The following is a 23,298-nucleotide window of genomic DNA, read 5'->3' as shown; positions in this document are numbered from 1 at the left end:
TGACGGTATTTGGAGGCGGGGCCTTGGCGGGGGGGGTGGGGGTGATAAGGTGAACCCTCCTGAATGGGATCAGAAAGGAACCCTCCCTTATGAAAAAGACCCCAGAGAGCTCCCTGGCCCCTCCTGCCATGAGGACACAGCAAAAAGACATCTATGGACTAGGAGGCAGGCCCTTACCACGCAGTGAATCTGTCAGCACCTTGACCTTGGACTTCCCAGCCTCCAGAACTGCGAGAAATAAATTCCTGCTGTTTAAAAGCCACCCAGTCTGTGGTATTTTGTTACAGCCGCCTGAACAGATTAAGACACACATATTTCCTGCCAACATGTAAACCTAAAAAAAAAAAAAAAATAGCCAGTGGCTGAGAGTGAGCTCACCTGAATGCCGGGAGGGATGCTGTAGATGATCCGGATGGTTTTGCAGTCGGGGTGGCCAGGCAGGGAGTGAGGGATGAGGTGGTACTCCATCTTCCCCGGAGGCTGGGTGCCTGTCTTCACTCCATAAATGGTCTTACAGGTTGGACACTGCAGACTTCCATCCTGAGGGGACAAGGCCGGAACAGCCACATTGGGAATCAGTTTTGGTAACAACCTCCCCACCTAACGCTGGAAGGAAATGAAGATAAAGGGCCAGGGGAACGAAATGCACCCAAATAAGTAAATTCCACAACTCAGCTCCCTGCTAAGGGACATGTAAGAGAGACCCCACCCTTGAAAGGGAGACCAGCTCACGGGGGCGGGTTAAATCATTATTTACCCGCTAAGTACCAAATGAGTGGGGCAGACAACAAAGTACCAGGGAGTACATTGCCGAACTGCCAAGCATCACAACCCCTGAGGAGTTTGCTAGAAATAAAGATGCCTGGACCCCACCCCAGGACACCGAGTTGGACTGGTTGGGGGTAGGGGGTTACCTATGGAACATAGCGGTTAAGAGTAAGAACTCTGAAGTCAAACCACCTGGATTTGATTCTCAGCTCTGCCATCTACCTGCTGTGTGACCTTGAGCAAATTAATTAACCTCTCTGAGTCTTGTTTTTGTTTTTGTTTGTTTGTTTGTTTGTTTTTTCACAGAACAAGGAAAATAATAGTATCTATCTCACCGGGTTGTTGGAAAGATTAAATTAGATAACCCACGGGAAGTCTTGCACGCCATGAAGTGGTGCATCTAAATGTTATTCGTGCTTTTATGATCTCTGTGGCGAGTCTAATGCTCGTACAGTTTGCAAACCACTGCTCTGAAAAGACAAAGTGGGTGCCATGTGCTGGAGTAGATGAAGCTGACTTTTAAGAAAATGATCCCTGAAGAAGAGCTGTGAAATGGCTTTGAAGAGGGAGGATAAGGTCTGCACATGCAGTGAAGGAGGGAATGAGTTGTTAGTTATAGCATTTTAAACCTTACAACAGAGTTTACATCTTGTTTCATTCAGGCCTCACCTGATAGTGGCTGAAAAGGAATATTAGCCTTATTATTACTATTAGTCTTAAAAATGAGTCCCTTTGACAGAGAGGAAAACTGAGGCACAGCACACTTGAAGGCCAGGGCCCCAGGGGGTGTGTGTAAACACCCCAGCTCCGCATTGCACCTTGGGGGCTGTGTTGGGGGGCAGGGCCAGACTCCGGATGCAGAGATATAAGGGGCCCTGGCTTCACAGCGGGGCCCAGCGAGGCGTGAACTGCATGGGTGGGAGGAGCCTTGTTCCCAGGCTTTCCAGAAGAGAGTGGGTGAGAAGGAAGACGTGAGCAGGGAGCAGCGTGTGCAGAAAGGGCTGTGGCATAACAGGGACCGGAGTGCTCCAGGACGTCTGCACCACCTCAGGAGGACAGAGATCCTCTGCGGAGCTATCTGGGGACTTTTCAATGGAAGCTCTATGAATTTAAAAGAATAACTTGTATTCAGGGTGATGGAGAAGGTTCCTTCATGTGATCGATGGATAGGAACCCAAGGCTTGGGGTCAAGAGCCCACGGTCCCGCTCTCTGCTCTGGCCTTAACTTGCTTCATGACCTTGGGGGTGAATCACTTCATTTGTCTCTGGGCCCTTTTGTTCCCTCTTCTGTGCAAAGAAAATTTAAAATGCATGCTTCAAAGTATTAGTGCAAAAAGAATGAAGGATAGTGTCTTGAGACATATTTCTGAAGCACTATGGAAATAAATACAGAGGTGCTAGATTATTCTTGAAAACAGACACCAAAAATGGAATGAATGTGCTAAAAACCCGTTTAAATCCAAAATAACCTCTTAAAACGCAAAATCCCAATGAAACCTTTTAACCTAGGGTCAGAAAAGTGAGCACCAGACCAGACAGGCATCATCCATCAGTGACTGAGCTTGAGCTCTCTGAGACGAGAAAGATCCCAAGGTCAGCACTATGGGAACTTAAATCACAGGACTATATAAAGATGAAGGGGAAAAAATTACAGCTATCATATCAAGGAGATATCAAATTGAATAATAATGGTAATAATACCCTGAAAGTAGGTGTTGTTTTATCTCCATTTCCAGATGGAAAATGAAATCTCAGAGAGATTGAAAATCTGGTCCAAGGTCATTCAGTTGCTAAGCCAGGGTTCCAGCTTGGGTCCGCTGCCTCTCTTGCCTCTTTTTCCCACAGCAAGAGAAGTCCAGAGCACTCTCCGAAAGCCAGACTTTTTTTGGGGAGGGGGGATGAGTAAGCAGCTGGCGATACCAGGGAAATCTCAGACTCTGATGCGATCCAAGCTGGGTCTGGAGAAGCAAGTAGGATTTGAATTCATGGAGATAGGGGAGTGATGGTTATTCCCAGCACAGCAAAGAACTTGAGAAAAGTCAGTGGCTTCGTGAAAGCTCGGACAGTGTAAGGAGAGAGTTGTCATCTCAGGAGACTCCCAGATTCCTCGGAATCAGCCTCCTGGAGGAATACCACCCCACCATCAGTGATGGACAAGAGAAGCACCACAAACGGCCCTCCCCTCCTCCAACAGGGAGGTTCAAAGGCCTACCAGGAATACTTTGGCAACAGTCCCTAATGTCTCTGAAGGGGCAATCGAGGGTGTTTTGAAATTGTCCAAAGAAAATGAATTGTAGGAGCGCCTGGGTGGCTCAGTCGGTTGGGCGTCTGCCTTCGGCTCAGGCCATGATCCCGGGTCCTGGGATCGAGCCCCACATCGGGCTCCCTGCTCAGCGGGGAGCCTGCTTCTCCCTCTCCCTCTGCCTGCCTCTCTGCCTACTTGTGCTCTCTCTCTCTCTCTCTGTCAAATAAATAAATAAAATCTTGAAAAAAAAAAAGAAAGAAAATGAATTGTAACGAAAATCACTAGCCCTGGAGAAGGACAAGTAATTAAGGAAATCCATCTACACTGGTAGTAATGAACACCCCCACGGGCCCATTGTCATGGACCCCCCCAAAAAACCCCTCAGGGACTAGAAGTCTATACCTCTCAGACCACCCCACCCAGTGTAGAGACTGGGGGCAGTTGGCTAAGACAGGTTATCATTTTGCGGAGGCCTGATCCTGATCACGGGGGCGCAACCCCAACAGGGCCCAGCGTGGGAGGTGGGTGCCCACGGGCCGGCGCTAACCTTATTGCCATTGTTGTACATAGCGACCAGGCAGTAAATGTGGTAGATGTGGCCGCATCTGGACAGCTTGCCCACCAGGTCAGGCTTGACTGTTGGCTGCAGGCCCTTGTAGCCCGAGGGGGCCGTGAGGCGCTCCATGCAGATGGTGCAGTCCTGGGGGAGGGGGGACAGAGCAGAGAAGCTGTCAGCTCTCACCCGGCCCGGGAAGCCAGAGCATCTCCACCGTGATTCTTGCATGGTCAGAGGTCAGGCGAACTGTCCCTCCTACTCTTCTAGAAAACCCACAAACCAAGGTAGAGACAGATGTGCCTTTGGGAATCTAAATATAGCTTTACCTCACTTTACACAATGGAACAATTCTTAAAATAATTGCTGGTGGTGGTCTGTGCTTACCTGGGGCTCACCCCCAAAGCTGTAATCTCCTTCAGGGCTATGGGATGATGCACTGTCCTTTCCTGGTGTTCTCCAGTGACTTGGGGAAGAAATAGACTCTTGCCGATAGACCCTTTAAGCTGAACATTTGCAAAGGAATTGCACCTCAAGTGTACCAGACGGGCTGCTACTTAAATAAGTTTATAAGAGGATTTCTCAACCTTGGTGCTATTTGCATTTGGGGTTGGAGAATTCTTCGCTGAGGGGGCTGTCTTGGGCACGGGTGGGTGTTTGGCATCCTTGGCCTGTGCCCACAAGCATTCCCTCTCCCCTCCAGACATGCAAAATCCCCTCTGGCTGAGAACCACCGATTTACATCAAACCCATTGAAAAGTCAGTTCATGATACGATAATGTAGCTTATCCTACTGTTGGTCTTAAATTCAGACTGTTAATGGAAAGGTAGCTTAGAATCAATCAGCCCTTTGCTGAACGGGGCGGGTGGGGGGTCAGCGGGTGTCTGCAGCTCCGGACCACCAACCTCGGAGCCCTGTGTCAGCTCTGACCAGCTCTGTACCAGTCAGGACACAGAAAGCTGCTCCCACTGCATCCTGCGGAAAAATCCGGCAGGGGAAATGCTGAGGGGTGCAAGCCCTGCCCTGCTCCCCCTGCACTCACCTCATCTGGCGGGTGCCGGACTTTCTGCAGATACTTCTTCAACACTTCTTCGGGGGTTTTACCTGTTGGGGGACAGGATGGTTGGTGGGCCACCAAGACAGAGATAAGGGATCAAACAGCCTTGTCAAGCGGGGCATGCCAGAGAGGGGAGTTATCAGCCAGGCTCCAAGCAGGAAAGGGGAGGAATTCATTCTGCAATCGGATTTTAGACTCTGAAAGGGAATCAGCAGATGGAGGAGGAGGTGGGAGGTGTTCGTGCCCATCTCTACCTCCTGCAGTCTTCTCCCTGACAAACGCCCCCTCCCCACGCCGTGCCTATTTTCAACAAACCCGCTTTTTGCCCGAGATAGGCTGAGTGGGTTTCTCTTCCATATAATCAGAGCCTGGGCAATGCCCAAAGCATGTGGTGAGGCGACAGCTGGAGGAACTGTGTAAACTGTTACACGTTAAAAAAAAAACAAAAAAAAAAACCCATGAGGTAGGCTTATCGCTTTCCTTTTACATCGTGCTAAGTACTGTCTCGATCTATAATGTGGTGTCGGGGTGATGTTATTTCCCTGGGAAAGCAGGAAGCGGTGCCCACAGCTTCGGGATGCTGTTCGTCGGCTGAACCTCCTTCAGGGCCTCCTTCCCGCCTGTGCGCAATCCGGCCACTAAGGGGTCAGACCTGTGCCTACACACTCGCCCCGAAGGACCCCGCCTCAGCTCTGCGGCTGCTCTTTCTGGCTGCTGGTACTGGCTGTTAAATGTTTTGACCATCACCCCAAGCCCCCACCCTGCAACCACGTTTTGAAGTTCCAGTGGGATCGCACCTATATTGTAACTTGGCCCAGGGCCTGGCAAGTAACAGGCTCTCAATTAATTCTTAGACGCAGGACCGTGGCAAGGAAGGGCCTGCCTCCCGGCTCTTGTCTCTGCTGCTAGCAGAGACAGCCCTGCAGTGGGGAAGCAGCCTGCCAGGCTGCCGTGATTCCGGAGTTTCTTTGGGGACGGGCCCCGGAGGCGGCAGCCCCAGTCTGAAGGCAGGAGGCAGGATGACTCGGCCTAAAAAAGGGTCAGTGCGTCCCTGGGCACCTACGTCTCTGAGCCGCTCTGAGCTTCCGTTTGCTCACCTATAAAATGGGGAAGAGCAACAGCTCTTGCTCAGAGGGTTGCTTTGACAATTCAGAGAGCGGATGGACGCACAGTCCTTTAGAGCTTTTCCAGCTAAGGGTCCAACGCGAGCTATTAATAATCACAGGAAGAGCGCGAAAGTGTGAAATCCCGTCATTTCCTATCAGATGATGAACAAGGCAATCGAGTTCATTTAAGTAGAGAACTTTTGATGGAGCAGGAAAGTAGGGCAAGGGTTTGAGGAGGCGGATCATGCAACCACCAAGAGCCGGGAGGCAGGCCCTTCCTTCCTACTGTCCTGCTTCTAAGAATTAAGCTTCTTTTAATTGAGAGCCTGTTACTTGCCAGGCCCTGGGCCAAGTTACATGTAGGTGCGATCCCACTGGAACTTCAAAACGTGGTTGCAGGGTGGGGGCTTGGGGTGATGGTCAAAACATTTAACAACCAGTACCAGCAGCCAGAAAGAGCAGCCGCAGAGCTGAGGTGGGGTCCTTCGGGGCGAGTGTGTAGGCACAGGTTCTGACCCCTTAGTGGCCGGATTGCGCACAGGCGGGAAGGAGGCCCTGAAGGAAGGTTCGCATGGCCAGAGTCTAGGGGCTCTAGAGGGACACAGGACAGTGGCTACTCCCTAGCTGCCATGGATGCTTCTGGGGCACCCCTGCCCGATACTGCCTGTGAGCATTTTCACCCCATCGGAAAGGTCTGAAAACAGACTCTCTGCAGTCACACGACTTGCAAGTGGCAAAGTTGGGGTTTGAACCCAGTCTGTTTGGGTTCCAGTGCCACGGCGATCTTCCTCTGTATTGTATTTTATTTGCGTCACACTTCGTGGTTTTATGTTTCTATATTTCTGTGCTGCGTTTTTATCCTTCTTAAAAGCGTCTCCATCTGACTCATACACAATCCACTTTGGTACCGTCATCGGAACAGGTACTAGTTGGGCCCACTTAGCGGAGGCAGAAACGAAGGCACACAGGGTGAAGCTATGGGTTTGACCTTTAGTGATGGTGGCCGAGCCAAGGCTGGGGCCCAAACCTTTGACTCGTGTACCCCTCAAGATAAGGAGGCCAATACCTTTCTTGGCTTGTTTTCTGGTAGTCTTGCGGCTCGTGTTGGAAACCCCTGGGATGGATTTGATTTCGCTCTTGCTGACCGGGGGTGGGTGGAGGACCAGCTTTGGGGGCCTAGTGAGACACACAGGCAGCCCCGCGGCGCTCATGAGAATCCCAGTGATTCCTGGAAGGGCAGGGCATGAAGAAGGACTGCAGAGTTAGCTCCCAACATCCCATAAACTCCCCTCCGCATAAACCTACCCTCCTGCTTCCCAGCAGAGTTCTTGGAACTCGCTTATTCTCTACCTCCCCTTCCTCGCAGCTTTCCCCAGAAATATATGCATTCACTCACCTTCAACAGCATGCTTTGCTTTTAACAATCAGTCCTCCTCACACTCTTCCTGCCCTTCCAGCCCTACTCCTAAAATCCTCATTCACTTTAATTCTTTCTCTTTTATAAATTGCTCACTACCGACTTTACTGCTTTCTTTTTCTGCCCCGAGCAAGGGCAGCCCAGGGTCTCTCTTACCTGCCAAGGCAGGATTCACAGGACTGGACCCATTTAGGTTCTTCACTGGCACGGTGGGGACCCTGTGGAAGGCAAGAACAGGTACGTTATGGTTTTGACAAGCGGGACAAAATGGGTCAGTGCTGGAAACCCCAAAATTCACCCCTGAGGGGTTCCCCTTTTATACAGAAACTACGTATCCCTACTAAAGTCAGAGTCAGTTCTTAGCACCACAACCAGAAGAGTTCCCTTTATTTATTTATTTTTAAAGATTTTATTGATTTATTTTGGGGGGGAGGGGCAGAGGGAGAGGGAGACAGAGAATCTCAAGCAGACTCCTAGCTGAGTGTGGTGTCTGATGTGGGGCTCGATCCCAGGACCCTGAGATCATGACCTGAGCCGAAATCAAGAATCGGATGCTCATCCGACTGAGCCACCCGGCATCCCTAGAAGCGTTACCTTTAAAATCTAAGACCAGGTCACCCTTCCACTCAGAACCCCAAAACTCAGAATGGCTCCTCAGTTCACCCAAGGTCCCAGCAATGCCCACACAGCCCTGTGTGACCTGCCAACACCCTCCACTCTCAAGCCCTCACCTCCCTGGTCTCTCCACATATCGCTCACCATCTCCGTCGGCTCCAGCTGTTCTTCCCAAATGCCAGCGATGCCCCTTCCTCGGAGCCTTTGCATACGCTGTTCCCTCTGCCTGAAAGGCTCTACCACCAGAGAGCTGCTCAGCCTCCTCCTACGGATCCTCCGGTCGTGGCTGACCTTTTCGTGAGGTTCCTAAGACCATCTCATTTAATACTATGACTCATCCCTCTCATCCCACCTCAATCCCTCTTACCTCGTGCTATTTTTTTTTTCATGGAACTTAGGATTTTTAAAAAATAAGTTGTTGCTTTATTACCTCCCCTTCCAGAATCAGAGGCTCTGTAAGGGCAAATATCTTTGTTTCATTCAGAGCCTGACACTAGCAGGCATTCAGTGAGTATTGGTTGACAGAACGATAAATAAAGAAGCAAGTTCAAACCTGGGTGTACATAAGAGTCACCGAAGAAGCTTTTAAAAAGACAGAGCCCCCAGTCTGAATCAGAATTCCCACTGGGGGGGCCCAAGAACCTGCATTTCCACCAGCTTCTGCTGAGAGGATGCAGCCCAGCATTGGGAAACCACTGTTCCAATAGCTGTCACCCCTCCTTTTCCCTGAGAAATCTAAATATCAGGCAAAGCCTCCTCCTCTTTCTGTCCTTCTCCCCAGAAACCCGAGCCAGGCTGGAGAGGAGTCCGCACAGCTGCCTGGGAAAAGCAAGCCCTCCCACGATGCTGAAGAGAAAAATAGAGGACACGTGGGGCTGGGTCTTGCGCCATCTCCCCGCCCCCCCACCACCACCACCCAGGCTTCTACAGCTGGGCTCGGAGGGGAAGTGGGCTTGGAGACACATGGACTGGGTCACAGATGACTCCAGGAGCCAACAGTTCTGCTGTGGGGGCAGGGCTGTGCAGGGAAAACAGGAGGGGGAAGGGCATGTTCTGTTGTGTCTTTATATTGTTTATTATTTGTTTATTTGCCCATTCCTATTGAGCCCTACTTCGTTTGGGACGTTCCGTTAGAGCCTGGGGCACAGCAGTGGACAAGACAGCCCGTGGCCCTCCATCTATGTGTGGTCATGGCAAAGAGGCACAGGGCCCACCTGGTCCCATGCACAGTCGTAACAGCTCACGGTGTATAAATCCATCTCAGACTTCCAACAACCGACGCAAGAGGGGCTATTATCCTCAACCTCGTTTTAATAGGCAAGGAGGTTGTGGCACAGAGAGGTTAAGCAAACTTGATGGAGGCCACACAGCTAAGGATTCCCACCCAGGAAGTCTGGCCACAGAGCCCACTGTTGTAGCCACGCACCGGGCTGCATTCTCGTGTCCGTGCGAACCTGCTATCACCCCACGTTGCAGACAGAGAACATGGGAGCGCAGAGAGAGTGTGGAATAAACCCACGACTAAGACAGAGGAGTTGGCATGGGGCTGAGCAGGGGCTCTGTCTGTCCCCCACAAGCCCGCAGGGATGGGTGCTTCCCTGGCTGAATCTTTGGCGGGGGGGGGGGGGGGGGGGCTGTCCCTTCCCGGGATGTTGACATGTGCACTGGGGCTGTAAGGATGTGAAAGAACAAATGTGGGAGTGTTTGTGTCTCAACAGGCCACCACAGGCTACTTTCCCCCAGGATAAATCAAGCTCGCATGGGGGGAGGGGAAGGCTGCATTCAACACAAAGGAAAGTCGGCCAAGGAAAGAGGCCCAGCCTTGCTTCTGGACTCCGTGGCCTGCCCCACAGGGCCAGGCCTGCTAGGGTGGATGGGAGTCAGGAAAACCAGGTTCGAGTCCCAACCCTGCCAGTTAACTCCTCACGACCTCCCTCAATTTTTTCCGAGCCTCAATCTCCTTACCTGTGAACCTGTGAGGGTCTGGAGTTAGCAGATGCCAGGGGGACTTCCTGAAGATTCCCTACCTTAGTGCTTAAGAGCAAGGCAGCTGCTTGAGCCCTGGGTCTCCCACCCGAGCTGACTGGGCTCCCCACAGCTGGTCTGGGGACCCGCGTGAAGGGTCTATTCCCCGGCTCCCCACCAGGGGGCAGCGCTCGCAGTCCAGCCCCGCACCTGCCTTGCCCCTACCAGCTCCAAGGCGGCCCCCCCACCCCAGCTGATAAGTAGCTGTGATCTGGGTGACAAAAGCCACCTTTGTTCCCACAAACTGGACTGGCAGGTTTCCACACCCAATCTGGTTAACCAGGAAAGAGTCCAATCCCCAGAGCACACCCTGGGCAGCCCAAGAACCGGGGGAGGGGGCCAGGCCTGAAGAGAGGGAAGGTCTGCATGAGGACCCTGGACTCCGGGAAATACTGTGGGAGAGGCGGTGTCCCTGTCTTTCCAGGAAAGGGACAACGTGTCGGTAGGCTCTGGATGGTGGCAGCGAACCGGCGGAGGGGGCTATTTGCTTACGGAATGCAGAAGGGCACTGTGGAGGGGGCCCTGCACGGGGGTCAGGAAACCTGCCTTCTCATCCAGCTTGGCCCGGCTTTGCGCCTTTGGTGGGGCCACACAGCCTCCCTGCACTTCGCTGACCACATCCGAGTCACCACACCCATGAACAGGACACCTCCATCTCTGTCCCCCGGGTCCCTGAGAGGATTTAGGTCAAATAATCTGCAAACAGGCAAGCCCTATGCAAATTGGGTGGTTGTTTACATTTTTGTTTCCCAACTATAAGAGGAAGTTGAGCTCGATAAAGCCTTTTCCTGCTGTAATAGTCCAATTTTCTCAGATTCTTGAGGACATCGAGTGTACAGGGTAAGGTTGAGAGGAGGGCAATGCTTAGGATTGTTGAGTTGGCCTTACCTGATCAGCTCCTCCCCCACGGTGGTGACTGGTTAAAATGGAAACCAGGGAGGTGGCCCATGTCGTCCCCACCGGTGGCACCCTGCGGGCGCCCAGCTGTCATGCCTGAGCCCTCCTTCCAGAAATCGGCAACGCAATGACTGGCATGCGGCTCACATCCTCCCGGCAACTCGGCTCAGCCGAAGCTGTCTGGCCTAACCATCAGAAGACTCCCTCCCCCATGCCGCCGGGCTGTTCTCAGTTTCCATTTCTGTCCCTCAAGCACAGAACTAAGAAAAGAGAAGAGCTGGCAAGGTGGCAGAAGGAGGGGGCCGACGGCAGGAGAAAAGCTCTGCAGATACCATGGTGAGAAGGAGTGGGGGTTTTCTGGGGAGTTGTGAGCCGACCCAGGAATCCTCAGGCCGGACAACGGTCTTGTCTCTCCAGCAACCGAAGTCTCGCCAGAGATAGAGAAGCCTCAGTTCTGGAGGAGGAGAGGGCCAGAGGGGCCACTCCTGCCCCCCACTCCGCAGCCCCCCTCTCATCTCTTTAGAAACCCCCTGCTTGTGTCTCTGAATAATTCACAGGGTCTTTTGTTCCCCGCAAACCCTTCTCCTCAGCCCACCTCTCCCGCCCTCCCTGGTCTTCCTTTTTTCCGTGGGAAAGTTGCTTGAAGAGCTCGCGGACAGGGAGAGGAGGGGAAGGGGCCAGTCCACGACAGAAGGTCGACGGCAGTGCCGCACAAAGGGGACAAGCACGCTAATTAAATGGCCAAGAAAGACTGGAGGAGAAGATGGTGGTGGGGGTGAGGGTGGTGGTAAGAGGTAGAAAAAGGAAAGGGCTGGAAGATAGAGGGGTAGGGCGGGGCCTCCCCTGTCAGGAAAACAGAGCAGAGAAAAAAGCTTGTTTCTATAGCCCTTTTGAAGGGGGGCGCTGCCCGGACCTCCCCGCCATTCTCTCGCTCCAATTCCACTGGCAGGCAGGGGGAATAAAGCGGGGAGATGAAGAGCTGCCGGCTGGCTCCCTGGGTGAGATTTAAAGTGATCTGGGAGTCCTTCCCCTCAGTTATGGCGTGAGGTCACTTGGCATTTGCCAAGGGCGCCAGCAATGAGGTGGGGCATCAGACTCTGCTCAGCTCTGACTTCAGTTCAGCGACTTTCAATAGACACAGGTGAATAAGAGCAGCTAATACTGACCAAACCCTTCCTAGGTGCCACACATTGTGCTAAATCTAGACACGGAGTATTTCATTTAGTTCTCGTGACAGCCCTGAGAAGGAAGGTACCATTACTCTCCCATTTTACAGATGAACAAACTGAAGACTGAGGGTGCATAATCTGCCCCAAGTTACACACCAAGGTACTTGGGTTCCCGCCTGGGTGGGCAGGCTCTGGAGGCTGCGTTTTTTGTCCACTATCCGAGCCTCCCTCTGCCACACAAATAATTACCCCAGAACTGTGTCAGAGGCCCCCCGGAGGCTGCTGGCTGACCTGGGGAAGAAAGAGAGCAGTGGCGTGGTTCAGGTGCCCATTCCCCTCTCCCAAATATTCTGCCAGCTCAGAAGTAGTCATAGGAAAATCCCATGCATCTGACCAGCACTTTACCATTTATAAACTGCCTTCACATACAGCGAGGAGCTGAGCTTGAGCCAAAAGGGCAGAGGACGGGGGGAATAAACCCTGGGCTCCAACCCCTACTCTATGACACCTGAGCCGTGTGGCCCTCCTTGGAAAGTTAATTCTGAGCTGCTGACACAGGGCCAGCGAATGAGGTAAGACTGGCAAGTGCATCTGGTAAACTCTCAAGGGATGAACTCCCTTTGTGGAGGTTTCCACAATGACTCCATGGGGCGGGCAAGGCGAGCCTGACGATCCCCACTTCATGCACAAGGAAACTGGACCTTGCAGAGGCTCTGTGGCTTCGTTTAGTGGCAGAGGCCGGAGGGAAGGCTGGGCCTCTCCTTCGGCAGCGCACCCTCCTCCTCTTTCCTCCCACTGCTGAGCCTCTGTGTGCAGACAGCCTCCTCTGGGCAGCCTGAATTTCACACTCAGGGGTTCAACCTCACTGTAAACCGCGCTGACCGCCTGGGGTTCAGGGGTCACAGGTGGGGTCAGGCCCTTCTGGAGAAAGGAAGAGTGGGCCATTGTGAGAGGCCCATCTCACCAGAAATCAGGAGCTGGCAAGGCAAAGGCTGTGGGCACCACATGGACCTGGGTCTCTCCCATTTGAAGATTGGGAAGACCAAGAAGATCATAAAAAACAGTGATCACAGAACCCACAGCAACACCAGGCTGTCACAGGAAGTCCTGAGACGACGCACAGAAAGTGCCTGGCACACGTAGTGAGTACTCGCTAAATATGCGCTGTTACTTCCAATCGGGAGTTACCCCTCCAGTTTCCAGAGAGACCAAGGAAAGGGGCTGACCTCGTGTGGCACTACTGTGTGCTGGGCACTGCGGTGGGTGCCTACAGGGAAGCAGCACGGCCGAGTCAGAATAGTCTGGCCCTGACGTCAGACTTCCCGAAGTTTGAATCTTGGTCTCAACCAATGATTGCTCCGAGCCTTTGAGCAAGAGAACCTCTGGTTTCTTCATGGGTAAGATGGGATCGAAATGCCTACTTGCTTAAATGAGGTGATAAAGCCCCCAAACTAGATCCTGGTGGGAGCCCATTCAGTGTTGCCTGTTAGGGCATGGTGTGTGTAACCTTGAACCCTCAGCAGCTAGCCTAACATGGGGATTATCACCGGCATTTACACAGGAGGAAGTCAGGACTCTGGGATGTTAGGGCTCTGTCCCAAATCACATGGCCATGGCAAAGCTAGGACGGACCCCAGAGGCCAAGCCCACCCTTAGCCACCACACCACGCTGCCTTCCACCCGCAACCAGAGGGTCAGGACAAGACGACAGGGAGCTTAAGTCTTGGCAGCCCCTCTTTCATCTCTGGCCCAGCCCAGTCGGGTCCTCTGCCCTTGATGAGGAAATGCGCAGAGGCAGCCTTGGAAGTACCTACCCAGAGGCGATCAGCACCCGGGACTGGGCAATGGCCAGTCGCTGCAGGTTGGTCCGATTTAAGGTCGCCAGGGCCACCCTTCCGGTCTTGCCGTTGGCTCCGGGGGGACTGGCGGGAGAGCCCGCCGTCACCCCTGCCGGCGTGCTGGAGGCCTGTCGCCGGATCGCCTGCGATGGGACAGTCTTCCCCGGCCCTCGGACGGTGCCGGTGCTGTCCAGTGGCTTGGCCCCGGGGCCTGGCGGGGGGGGCAGCTTGACCGCTCCAGGTGGGGGCATGTTCTTGCGGGCCGCTGGGGGCTGCAGGGGCCCGGTACCCCCGTCGGCCACGGCCGCCTTGATGCTCATCACCAGAACGCACTGCGGGCAGGAGCAGGGCGGGGCGGCGGGCGAGGCGGCCGACGCGGGGCTGGCCGGCCAGGACTGGGCCTTCGGCAGGGTGCCGGTGACCATGGGGTAGATGAGATCCAGGCGCCGGCGGACGCGGCGTTGGCGCTGGGTCTGCCGGTTGATCTGGCCCATGGTGCTGAAGTCAATGACGTAGCTGAAGCCGATGGAAGTGAGGTCGATCCAGGGGTGCTGCTTCTCATAGGCGTGCTGGATGGTGATGCCCACTTCCATGTCATAGGGCGTCCAAGAACCGTTGTCGTTCTCCCACTCCCACACCACGCCCTTGCCGGGGGCCGAGGACGGGTCGTAGTAGTTGCGGCGAACTGGGCGGAGGGTCCCTGCCGGAGTGGGACGGAGGACAGGGTCAGGGTCAGCAAGGAATGAAACTGGACTGTGTTCCCTTCAGAGGCAAACGGGAACCAGTCCTGCTGTGGGCGGGCCCTAGGCTGCCTGCTGAGGTACCAGCTTTGAATGAGACTCCTTCCTGCCTTGAGGACTGTGCGGTTGCCCGGGGTGGGAGCAGCTCAGCTCGGTGACAGTGTGAAGGGTGTGGGGCCGTGCGGGGTACCCGAAAGAGCACCTGCCCCTTCTTAGTCTGGAGACCTTGGTCTGCGGCCAGATTGATTCACTTCCGAGTTTATGTAGAACTCCCCAACCTCCTTCCCTCCCCTGAGAAACAGTGAGTCCTTTGCAGAACTTTTGTGAAAATTAAATGTGACCCACTTATTCATTCAACAGATATGTATCTGTATATGCCAGGTTCTGGATCTCTCCTGCACCCTGAAATTTGCACTAAGGCACCTAAAGCCCTCAACACAGAGTAGGTGCTCATAAATATCATATCACTTCTCCCCTACTCTCTAAATGCCCCTGCCTGGAGGGCTATGAAGAGAAAGAACAAAGGGTCACGGAAGCCTAGAGGGCAGAGGAAGAAGACCGTCTCCAGGAAGGCAGCCCCCCAGCGGTGGAGCTAGAGATCCCGCTCCCTGTCCCTTTAAGGGTGCAGTAAAAACAAAAATAGAAAATCAGGTTGAGAGAACTCTCTTAACACTTGCGAGCTTTCAATCTTGTATCAAAGCAGTAATAATGATCATAATAATTTTCTATTTCTCTAACATCTTTCTTTCAAAAGCCCAAACCCTCCTAAAGATAGGATTGTCTTCATTTTCGGTCTCACGGGGGGAGGGGGGCAGGGAAGGGGGGCCAGGGCTAGTGCAGGGAAGCTGCACAGCAGAAATGAGCCTGCAGCCCTGGAGGGAAACTAGGTCTGTAACTCTTGCCTCTTCCTCCCCTACCCACCCCAAACCCGGATTCAGACTCACGCCCAATCAGGGCTCATTTCACGGGTATCAACATCAAGGCTGAAGATGCCAGGGTCAAGGCAGGGTGAGGGGGCCTGGGAGGGCTCCAAGGGTGCTTGAATCTCGCATCTGTCAGCTTAAGCTCTATCCATCAAAGTGGTGGGAAAAGGCTCCCCTTCGCCGGCCTCTGACCCACCCCCTCCTCCAACCCAGAGGGAGACACCAAGACCAGGGACAGAATTCCATTCAAGGGGGGAAGAAAAGGAACAACGGCTATTCAGGCCTTTGCCAGGGTCATAACCCACCCCCCACCCCAACTCCGAGCCCCTTAATGACCCAAAACATCAACATTCAGAGGCAGGAGGGAGAAGCAAAACAATCCCCTATTCAGCACCAGGACCTCTGCTGGGGGACCTGGAGGGGGGGAGTGGGATGGGAGGAAGAGAGGAGGAAGAAGGGGGGATGGGCAGGAGTATCCTGGTTTGCCTCCATTTCCTTCCTAAATAGCCAGCTTGCTGGGGAGCAAAGAGCACAGGCTTTGGGTCCAACAGTGGAGGCTCTGTCCCTTCCAGCTGTGTGATTAAGCCTCAGTTTCCTCCTCTGCTTGGGCCGGGTGGCGACTTCAAAGGGGGGATTTGAGGATTAAAGGAAGGAATGAATATAAAGCGCTAAAATAACACCTGCCATGGGGCAAGAGCTCAATAAAAGTTGGTTGATTATCATTGTAATTTACTTTCTATTATATGTCTAAGCAGGATGGAGGAGTCATAGGGAAAGTTTAGTTCAGAGGATGTGGGGTGTGTGTGTGTGTGTGTGTGTGTGTGTGTGTGTCTGTGTGTGTGTGTAAGAGAGAGATTATATATAACTCCTTATACAATCTTTATTATTTAGAAGGCACCTAACTCATCCCATATGATCTTCATGGCAATCCTAAGAAACACCTTTTAGAAATGAGGAGATTAAGTTTAGAGAGCTTAAATGACCCTATTTTATATTCTCTCCAGGGTGGCAGGGGAAATGCACTTGTCCAGTGCTCCTCAATGTCCTCAAGAGGCATTTTTTACAACAGTGGGGTCAATCCCAGAGACGCTGGAGAGCTGCCGCAGAACTTCTGGAAGCTAGCTGTGGCTCTCCCAGGTTTAGCTCCCCCATGCCTGTCTCTTCCTCTACTCCCAGCAGACAGATGCCCTTTTATCCTCCTGCATTCCCTCACCTACTATTCGCCAGGTCTCCCCCCGCCCAGGTGCCCTCCTTTGCCATTTTTACCTATTGAAATTGTCCTCATTCTGGTCCTATGCCATTTGCCACCCATTTCCTGAAATGTTCTCCCAGTCCAGGCCCCCCGCCTCAGGAGGTCTGGGGTGCGTATCTGCGTATGCCTGCCTGGTGTGTACGGGGGCTCGGCATTCTTCATACGGGCCTTAAGTGGAGGCGCAGATACGACCATCTAGCTCTGTGCCCTGGGGCGGTGCATGGCACTCACGAGGCCTCCATAAACATGCTGTGATTGACTGAAGACTTCGGCTACTTTTTAATCATTTATCCCATGTTGCTGAGTACCCACTGCTCTGAGGAATTCGGGCACTACTCAAATAGCTTATAATCTAAAACTAGACAAGTGTGCGAATGACTATTTATGAAGCAGAATATGCCAGAAGAAGGGTGCCAACAAAACGCACGTGAGCTGAGAAAATTCGCCCACATCCCCTCCGGGCTTAAACCCCTTCCGCGACCTCCCCTTAGGTCAGGACCTGACCCTCCCAGCCCCAATCTCTGCGGGCCCGCCTCATGCCCTAATAAGCTCTGGTCTTTGGTGCCACATTGGCCTCTTCGAGTCCCCTCCCCTCCCCCCACATGTTTCTCCTCTCTGGGCCTTTTCACAAGGCTGGTCCCTCCCCCAAACACTCTGGCATTCCTCTTTGCTGCTCATCCTTCCGAGTTCAGCTCATTTCTTCAAGGAAACTTCTCTGGGCTGCCCTGACCAGATGGGATTCCCACTCCCATTTTTTTTCTTTACAGCATTTATCTTGATGTGCAGTCACACATTTCTTGGTGTGATTAATTTGGCGAATGTCTGTCTCTCTCCGCTGGACTCCCAGTCCTGCCGAGCGGGTATCCGGGGGGTTTGCTCACGGTTGTATTCCCGGTGCCTGACATGTCCTAGGAGCTCCATAAATACTGACTGAATAAATGAAGGAATGATGGGTGGGAGAACATTTCCAGAAATGGGATGACAAGTATCGTAAGGCTTGAATGAGAAGCACAATTTCGATAGGCGAAAGTGGCATCTCAGTAGAAGGGGCTTTGTGAATAGTTGGGGGGACGGGGTGTCAGAGAACTCTAAGGGGATACATGAGGATAAAAAGGACATCAGTTTATCAGGAGTAGGGGAAAACATAAGGCAGAGCTGAAGAGAAACCTGGAAAGCTATGTTAGAGCCAAAGCATAGACGGTCTGGAACGCCAGGCTGTGACGGGTTTTATTTGTAGGCAACGAGGAGCCAGTGAAGTCTGTGACACAGAGAAGTGACAGGACCAGAGATGCTCTGTTAATTAGTTCCACGTGAGAAGTAATGAGGGTCCTGGCAGTGAACATGAAAAGGAGGTGACAGACTGGAGGGACCCTACAGAGAAGTGGGTAGGACTTGACCTTGAGTAGCTGAATGCTTTCCCAGAGAGGTTCCAGGATCACCTGCTTCCGAATCTCCTGGGGTATGGATGAGCAACACCTTCTAGAGTACCCACTGGCCGCTAGGAGGAATCATCAGCCTCTCCGGGGCCTGGGCCTAGGAATCTGCATGGGAATAACCGCCCTGGATTTTCATCATGCACGCTAATTTTAACAGCTGGGCCACATGGTCCACGTGCCTTGACACACTGGGAACCCGAAAGAGGCTCCGAACGACAGAGTCGAAGACTCCTGAGGTCTTGACGATGGGCAAGTGATAAAATGGTGGCACGATTTGCAGGCAGAGCAGTATCATGAGGAAGAGCTGGTTTTTGGAGGGAAAGGCGCTGAGTTCATTCAGCCCCAGCAAGTTAGTTAGAGACAGAAGGCAGACCTCAGAACCAAAGCTGTGGGACAAAAGAATGTCACTGTGGGATTTCACTTCTCTGATTATGTTCAGAGACCACCGCAATCTGGAATGTGCTGGCTAGTCCTGGCCTCCTCTAAACGCAGGACCACGAACTAGATGATCTGAGGAATCCACTTAGTCCTTGGGTGCAGTGACCCAAAGAAAAGGCCTCTAATGGGATAGGAATAAAGAATGTTCATAAACTCAGCAGGGAGAAAGAGAAAGAAAATCAGTTTTTCCTGGCAACTCAGACACCTGCATTCCAAAGCACCTGAGATGTTTTGGCTCCTGGGAAATGGGAGAAACGCCTTCCAGGCATGACCCTGTCTCAAGGGCACTTTACATCTGCGCATCACGGTGTCAGAGAAATTCCGGGCCTCTCCAAAGCGCCCCTCAGCCCCACTGGAATGTCCCAGGAGGGCAAAGTCCCGGATGTTCTGTTACTGGGGTATCCCACGTGCCTGGAACAGTGCGTGTGCCAAGGAGGCGCCCTGGAAGTGTTCACCGATGACGGAGTAGAGCGTGGGACACTTGATTTGGCATCTCAGCTCTGCCTTTGACTAGCTGTAAAACCTCGAGCAACTTAATCTCTTCCAAATTGTTGCCCTTCCTAAGATCGATGTGAGGACTAAACAAGACAAAGTGTGCAAGGGGCCTGGAGCATCCCCCACACTGTCACGACCACATGGGCCTCGTGACACTTGCTTCCTCCACCCCTGTGCTCACACAGGGCGGAGTACCCTGTGGGGACCTAAAAATCAGCTTCTGTCAAAACCGTTCATCTCTCGCCATCTGACCTTTCTCACCATATTAAAGACATAAAAGAGGCAAAAGTTGCAGAGAAAACTGTGAGCTGGAAAGGGCTCTGCGTCGCACCAGGCCACTTCTAAGCAGCATCCTCACTGGTGCAGAGACCAAACCCATTCACCTGCCCAACTGCACGATGACAGGACAGGAACCAGAGGACTTTCAAGGCTGCTCTTTGTTCCACAGAGAAAAATGAGGCCTGAGCAGCTAAGGGACTTGTCCAAGGTCACACAGGAAGCCGATGAGTCTAGGGTGAGAGCCTGAGTCCTGTTTCCCCACTCCCAGCCTGGGGCTCCCCACGTCCCACTGCTGGAACCCTGGAGGTGGTGGCGATCAGATGTCCTGGAAGATACAAGGGGCTGGGACGCTGAAGGACAGCACTCCAGTCACTGCCCTGGGACAGAAAAGGTGAGTCCAGCCAAGATAAATGACCATACGTGGACAGGACCCAACCAAGGCTCTGGAAGCAGCCAAGACCATCCCCTCCACCGCCCCATCTCCTCCCTTCTTCCAGATTCCCTAGCCCAAAACACTCGCGGAGACCAGCATAGAGTGCAAATAAGCTCAAACCCAGAGTCGGTGTGGGGAGGAAGGGCCCAGGGCAAACAAAGGCGACAGAGGGTATCTGTGACCTCCCAGCCATCTCCCTGGAGACAGGGTGGGTGAGGCGGGAGCCCAGGGGAGCTTGGAGTCTGAGGCCTCCCTCCCGGCAGGGCAGGCAACTTCTGAAGAAACAGAGCTCCCATGTCAGGAAATGTCCCCACATAGAGGAGGCAACAAAAAAAGAGAGGACTCGCCTCTAGGCAGGGGACTTCCAGCTCTCCTTTGTTTGTGGGGATGTTTCTGGTTCCCAGCTTCAAACTGTGGCTTGGGGATGGCGGGTAATTTAATTAAACATTGCCAGGGCTTGGCTGAGGTTGCCTGGGCGCCGGCAGTATAAAGTTCCTACCCTGTCATGGCCTCATCAATGAGCTATATTGAGAGGAACTGAGTGTCTGTTGGCAGAGAAGGGGGAGGAGGGGGCTCCGAGCCCAGAAACCCAGAGATTCTATTCTGCTTTGACAAGCTCCTTGACAGCCCGGCATTCCTGGGAATTCAGCCCAGTGCCTTCGGCATCCAGCGCAGGGCCTGGCACTAGGAGAAAGGCGCTCAGTACCCACTCACCCACTGACCACTAACTAGAATGAGTGGATGAAATCTAAAGCGGTCTGAGTCGTGCGCCTCTAAGACAGACTGGAATGTAAAACAGACCCCGAGGCAGTCTTTAAAATGATGCAGGGCTAGCTCTCGGCCTCCAGTCTCCAGTCTGAGGAGCCACCAGGCGTAGTCAGCCTGTCCTCGTGGTCAGACCTGGACCGGGGGGGGGGGGGGGGGATATAGATTCCGTTCCTCAACCCCGTTTTCTCTGTAACTTCACCTCTGTCCAAAGGGCACGCTTCATCTCTGTCTTAGACACCCCTAAACACTGATTAAACTTCACCCCCTCCCAAATGTGGGACGGGGCTGGGACCTTTATGTCACCAGGGTGTTTCTCCATATACTGCAGAGATTTAGTCTGAAACAGAAAAGTGAACACCTGCCTGTTTATTCTGAGCAGGACTGGAATGCCCGGTCAGGTGTCTTAACTGCTAGTCCTCCCTGGTCCCACCTCCAGGGCTCAGCAACCACCCCCCCCATCTGCTGCCTGCACCCTCACCTCCACAACCTTTACCCCAATTGCCCAATTACATTCTCCCCCTCCCCCTAGCCACACTTAATCCTCTTTCTCAATCTCCCCACATTCCTCCTCATTCCCTCCTCCCCCTGGTCTCTCTCGGCTCCACCACCCTCCCTTTCCCACTAGGGTTTAAGCCCCTCCAGATGCTAACACTTCTGGAATCCTTCCCCCCAGAAAGCTTTACTCAGCTGGCCAGTATCTGCAAAGTCCCTGGCAAAGAGGCTTTTGGGAGTTATGACTAAAGATGGGGACATGAGGGTGGAAAGACGTCCCTTTCCCATGACAATCCTAATTAGCACACAGGATGTGGGGGCTTTCCAAGGAGGCTGGGATGCCCTGCTCAAGCAGCTGTTCTCGGATCCTCTGGGACTCCCCGGGTCATCCTCTCTAGCCCCTCCCCACCACACCTGCTTCTCCAGGCTCCCGGGTCACACTCTTGGGAAAGCGCCGCCAGAATTCCAGAAACAACCTCCCACCCCTGTGAAGAGACTCCTGGAGAGGCAGACTGGTCCCAGGTCCTCAATTAAGCCTGGACACCCTGCGCTGAGCAAAGACAAGCCGCTCTGCCCCGCCGGTGACCACCCCCCCCCCCACCTCTCCCTGCCGGCTTTCCGCCTTGCTCTGACCTGGAGAACAAGGAAGCGAGATTGTGGTGGCCACAGTGGCAACTTGATTCCCATAAAAAGACAGGGGTTTAGTGCTGGGGACAGTTTCAGGAGGAAGCTTGGGGACCCTTTCTCCTTAGGAATCCACCTCCTCCTCCTCCTCCACGGACAAAGAGAGCGGCTTCCCTGCCAGGCATTCCGGAGCCGCGCCCCCCGCTCCCCATCTGCTCCGGCCTGTTGCTTCGGCACCGGCCAGCGCCACAGCATCCAGGGCGTGCCATGCCCTGGAATCCCCTAGCTCCAGGCTCCCCTCCCAGGGCGACCGCCCTTCCCATGCTAGAGCACCGCGAATGTCCCCAGGGAGTCCCTTCTTCTCTCCCCGGGTCCCACCCCGAGGACCCAGCTGTGAGAAGGCATCCCACACGGAGGGGGCGGAGGCAGTAAAGTGGGTGACGAGGGGGACGTGTGTCAGTCCCAAGGGTGCCTGAGGCAAAGCAGGGCCAGCCAAGGTGTGAGGATGAGAGCAGGAAGCCTTTCCCAGCGGCCGGGATTGCTTGTGGGCTGGGCGGGCCCTCGAATTTCTACATGGCAGAACTTGGGGTCACCGAGCGCTTAAAAGGGGGCGCGGAAGGGGAGGGTTTAGGGCTCGCTGGAAGCTCCATTTGCATATTCAGGACACTGATATTACTTGCATGGACATTTATTGCAGGGGGATCTTACGAGGATGGTGGGGAGTAAAGCGCCCCCTCCACAACCACCTCCCGGTGACACACTGCACGGAGTTGCGGACTGGGTGGGTCCCGGTGGGCTCTCGAGGCGGGAGATCCCAGGGCAGGGAGGGGAGGTGGGCGCGGGCGGGGCAGGGGCGCCGGCTCACCCGTGTCCTGGCGGAACTGGTTCATGGACTGCAGGTCGATGATGTAGGGCGCGAGACGGCTGTCCACCTGGCCCAGCACCACGCTGCCCCCGGCGCGGGGACCGGCGCGGACCACCGCCTCAATGTGGTGGCTCACGGCCGGGCTGTAGGGACGCCAGCGGCCGTGCTCGTTCAGCCATTCCCAGACCACCACGGCCGAGGCCAGGAGCATGGCGAGCCCCGGGCTGCGGCGGCGGCGGCGGCGGCGGCAGCGCTGCGCTGCCTGCCTCCCGGGCCCCGCGCGCCGGTCCTCCTCCGCTTCCTCCTGCGCCGCCGCCCGCGGGCCTCGGCCGCGCCCCCCGCGCCGCGCCCCGCCGCCCCCGGCAGCCTCAGCTCCGGCCCATGGGCCGCTCCCCAGCCGCGCATCCACCGGGGCCCGGACACCCGGGCCGCCCGGCTCCGACCGCGCGCCGCCGCCGGGGTCCGCCGCTGCCGCCGCTGCTGCCGCTGCTCCGTGGGGTCCAGCGGCTTCATGCAAATGCCCGGCTCTCCGCAGACAGGCCCCCGCCTTGCAAAGCCCGGGCGGGCGCGCGGCCGGAGCGCGGGCGGCCGGAGCCGGGCGGACGGCGAGGCGAGCCCCGAGCCCTCGCACCAGTTGCGCCGCGGGCTCTGCAGACGCCGGGGTGGGATCTCGCCGCGCGCTCGCGCTCGGAAAGGCACGCCGGGCTCCCCTCCCCGCCCGCCCCTCCCTGCCCACCCAGTGGCCGCGCGGACGCTGTCGCCGCCTCGGCGAGAGCTCCCCCTCCCTGCGGCTCTGCTCAGTCGCCTCCAGAATGAAGCGCCCCTCCCGAGCTGGGCGCTAAGGCAAAGCCGCGCCTGCGGG

The 23,298-nt window shown here is 54.6% G+C and overlaps 1 protein-coding gene across 1 annotated transcript in view; it reads right to left on the bottom strand.

The window, feature by feature from the left end:
- The window catches only part of DTX4 (deltex E3 ubiquitin ligase 4), a 35,831-nt gene extending 13,134 nt beyond the window's left edge, over positions 1-22,697 (bottom strand). The window contains exons 1-7 of the mRNA XM_032414225.1: positions 22,437-22,697; positions 13,668-14,391; positions 7,304-7,365; positions 6,797-6,958; positions 4,610-4,671; positions 3,561-3,713; positions 379-540 (exon numbers count right to left, since the gene is read on the bottom strand). Of these exons, the coding sequence (XP_032270116.1) occupies positions 379-540; positions 3,561-3,713; positions 4,610-4,671; positions 6,797-6,958; positions 7,304-7,365; positions 13,668-14,391; positions 22,437-22,647 (1,536 nt within the window). The 5' untranslated portion in view covers positions 22,648-22,697. The remainder of the gene's footprint in view (positions 1-378; positions 541-3,560; positions 3,714-4,609; positions 4,672-6,796; positions 6,959-7,303; positions 7,366-13,667; positions 14,392-22,436) is intronic.
- Between the last annotated feature and the right edge of the window lie 601 nt (positions 22,698-23,298).

This window comes from Phoca vitulina, unplaced genomic scaffold (assembly GCF_004348235.1).
Source record: "Phoca vitulina isolate PV1807 unplaced genomic scaffold, GSC_HSeal_1.0 scaffold16, whole genome shotgun sequence".
Taxonomy (NCBI): Eukaryota; Metazoa; Chordata; class Mammalia; order Carnivora; family Phocidae; genus Phoca; species Phoca vitulina.
Note: the sequence above shows the minus strand (reverse complement) of the source record. Positions and strands in the feature narration are given on the sequence as shown.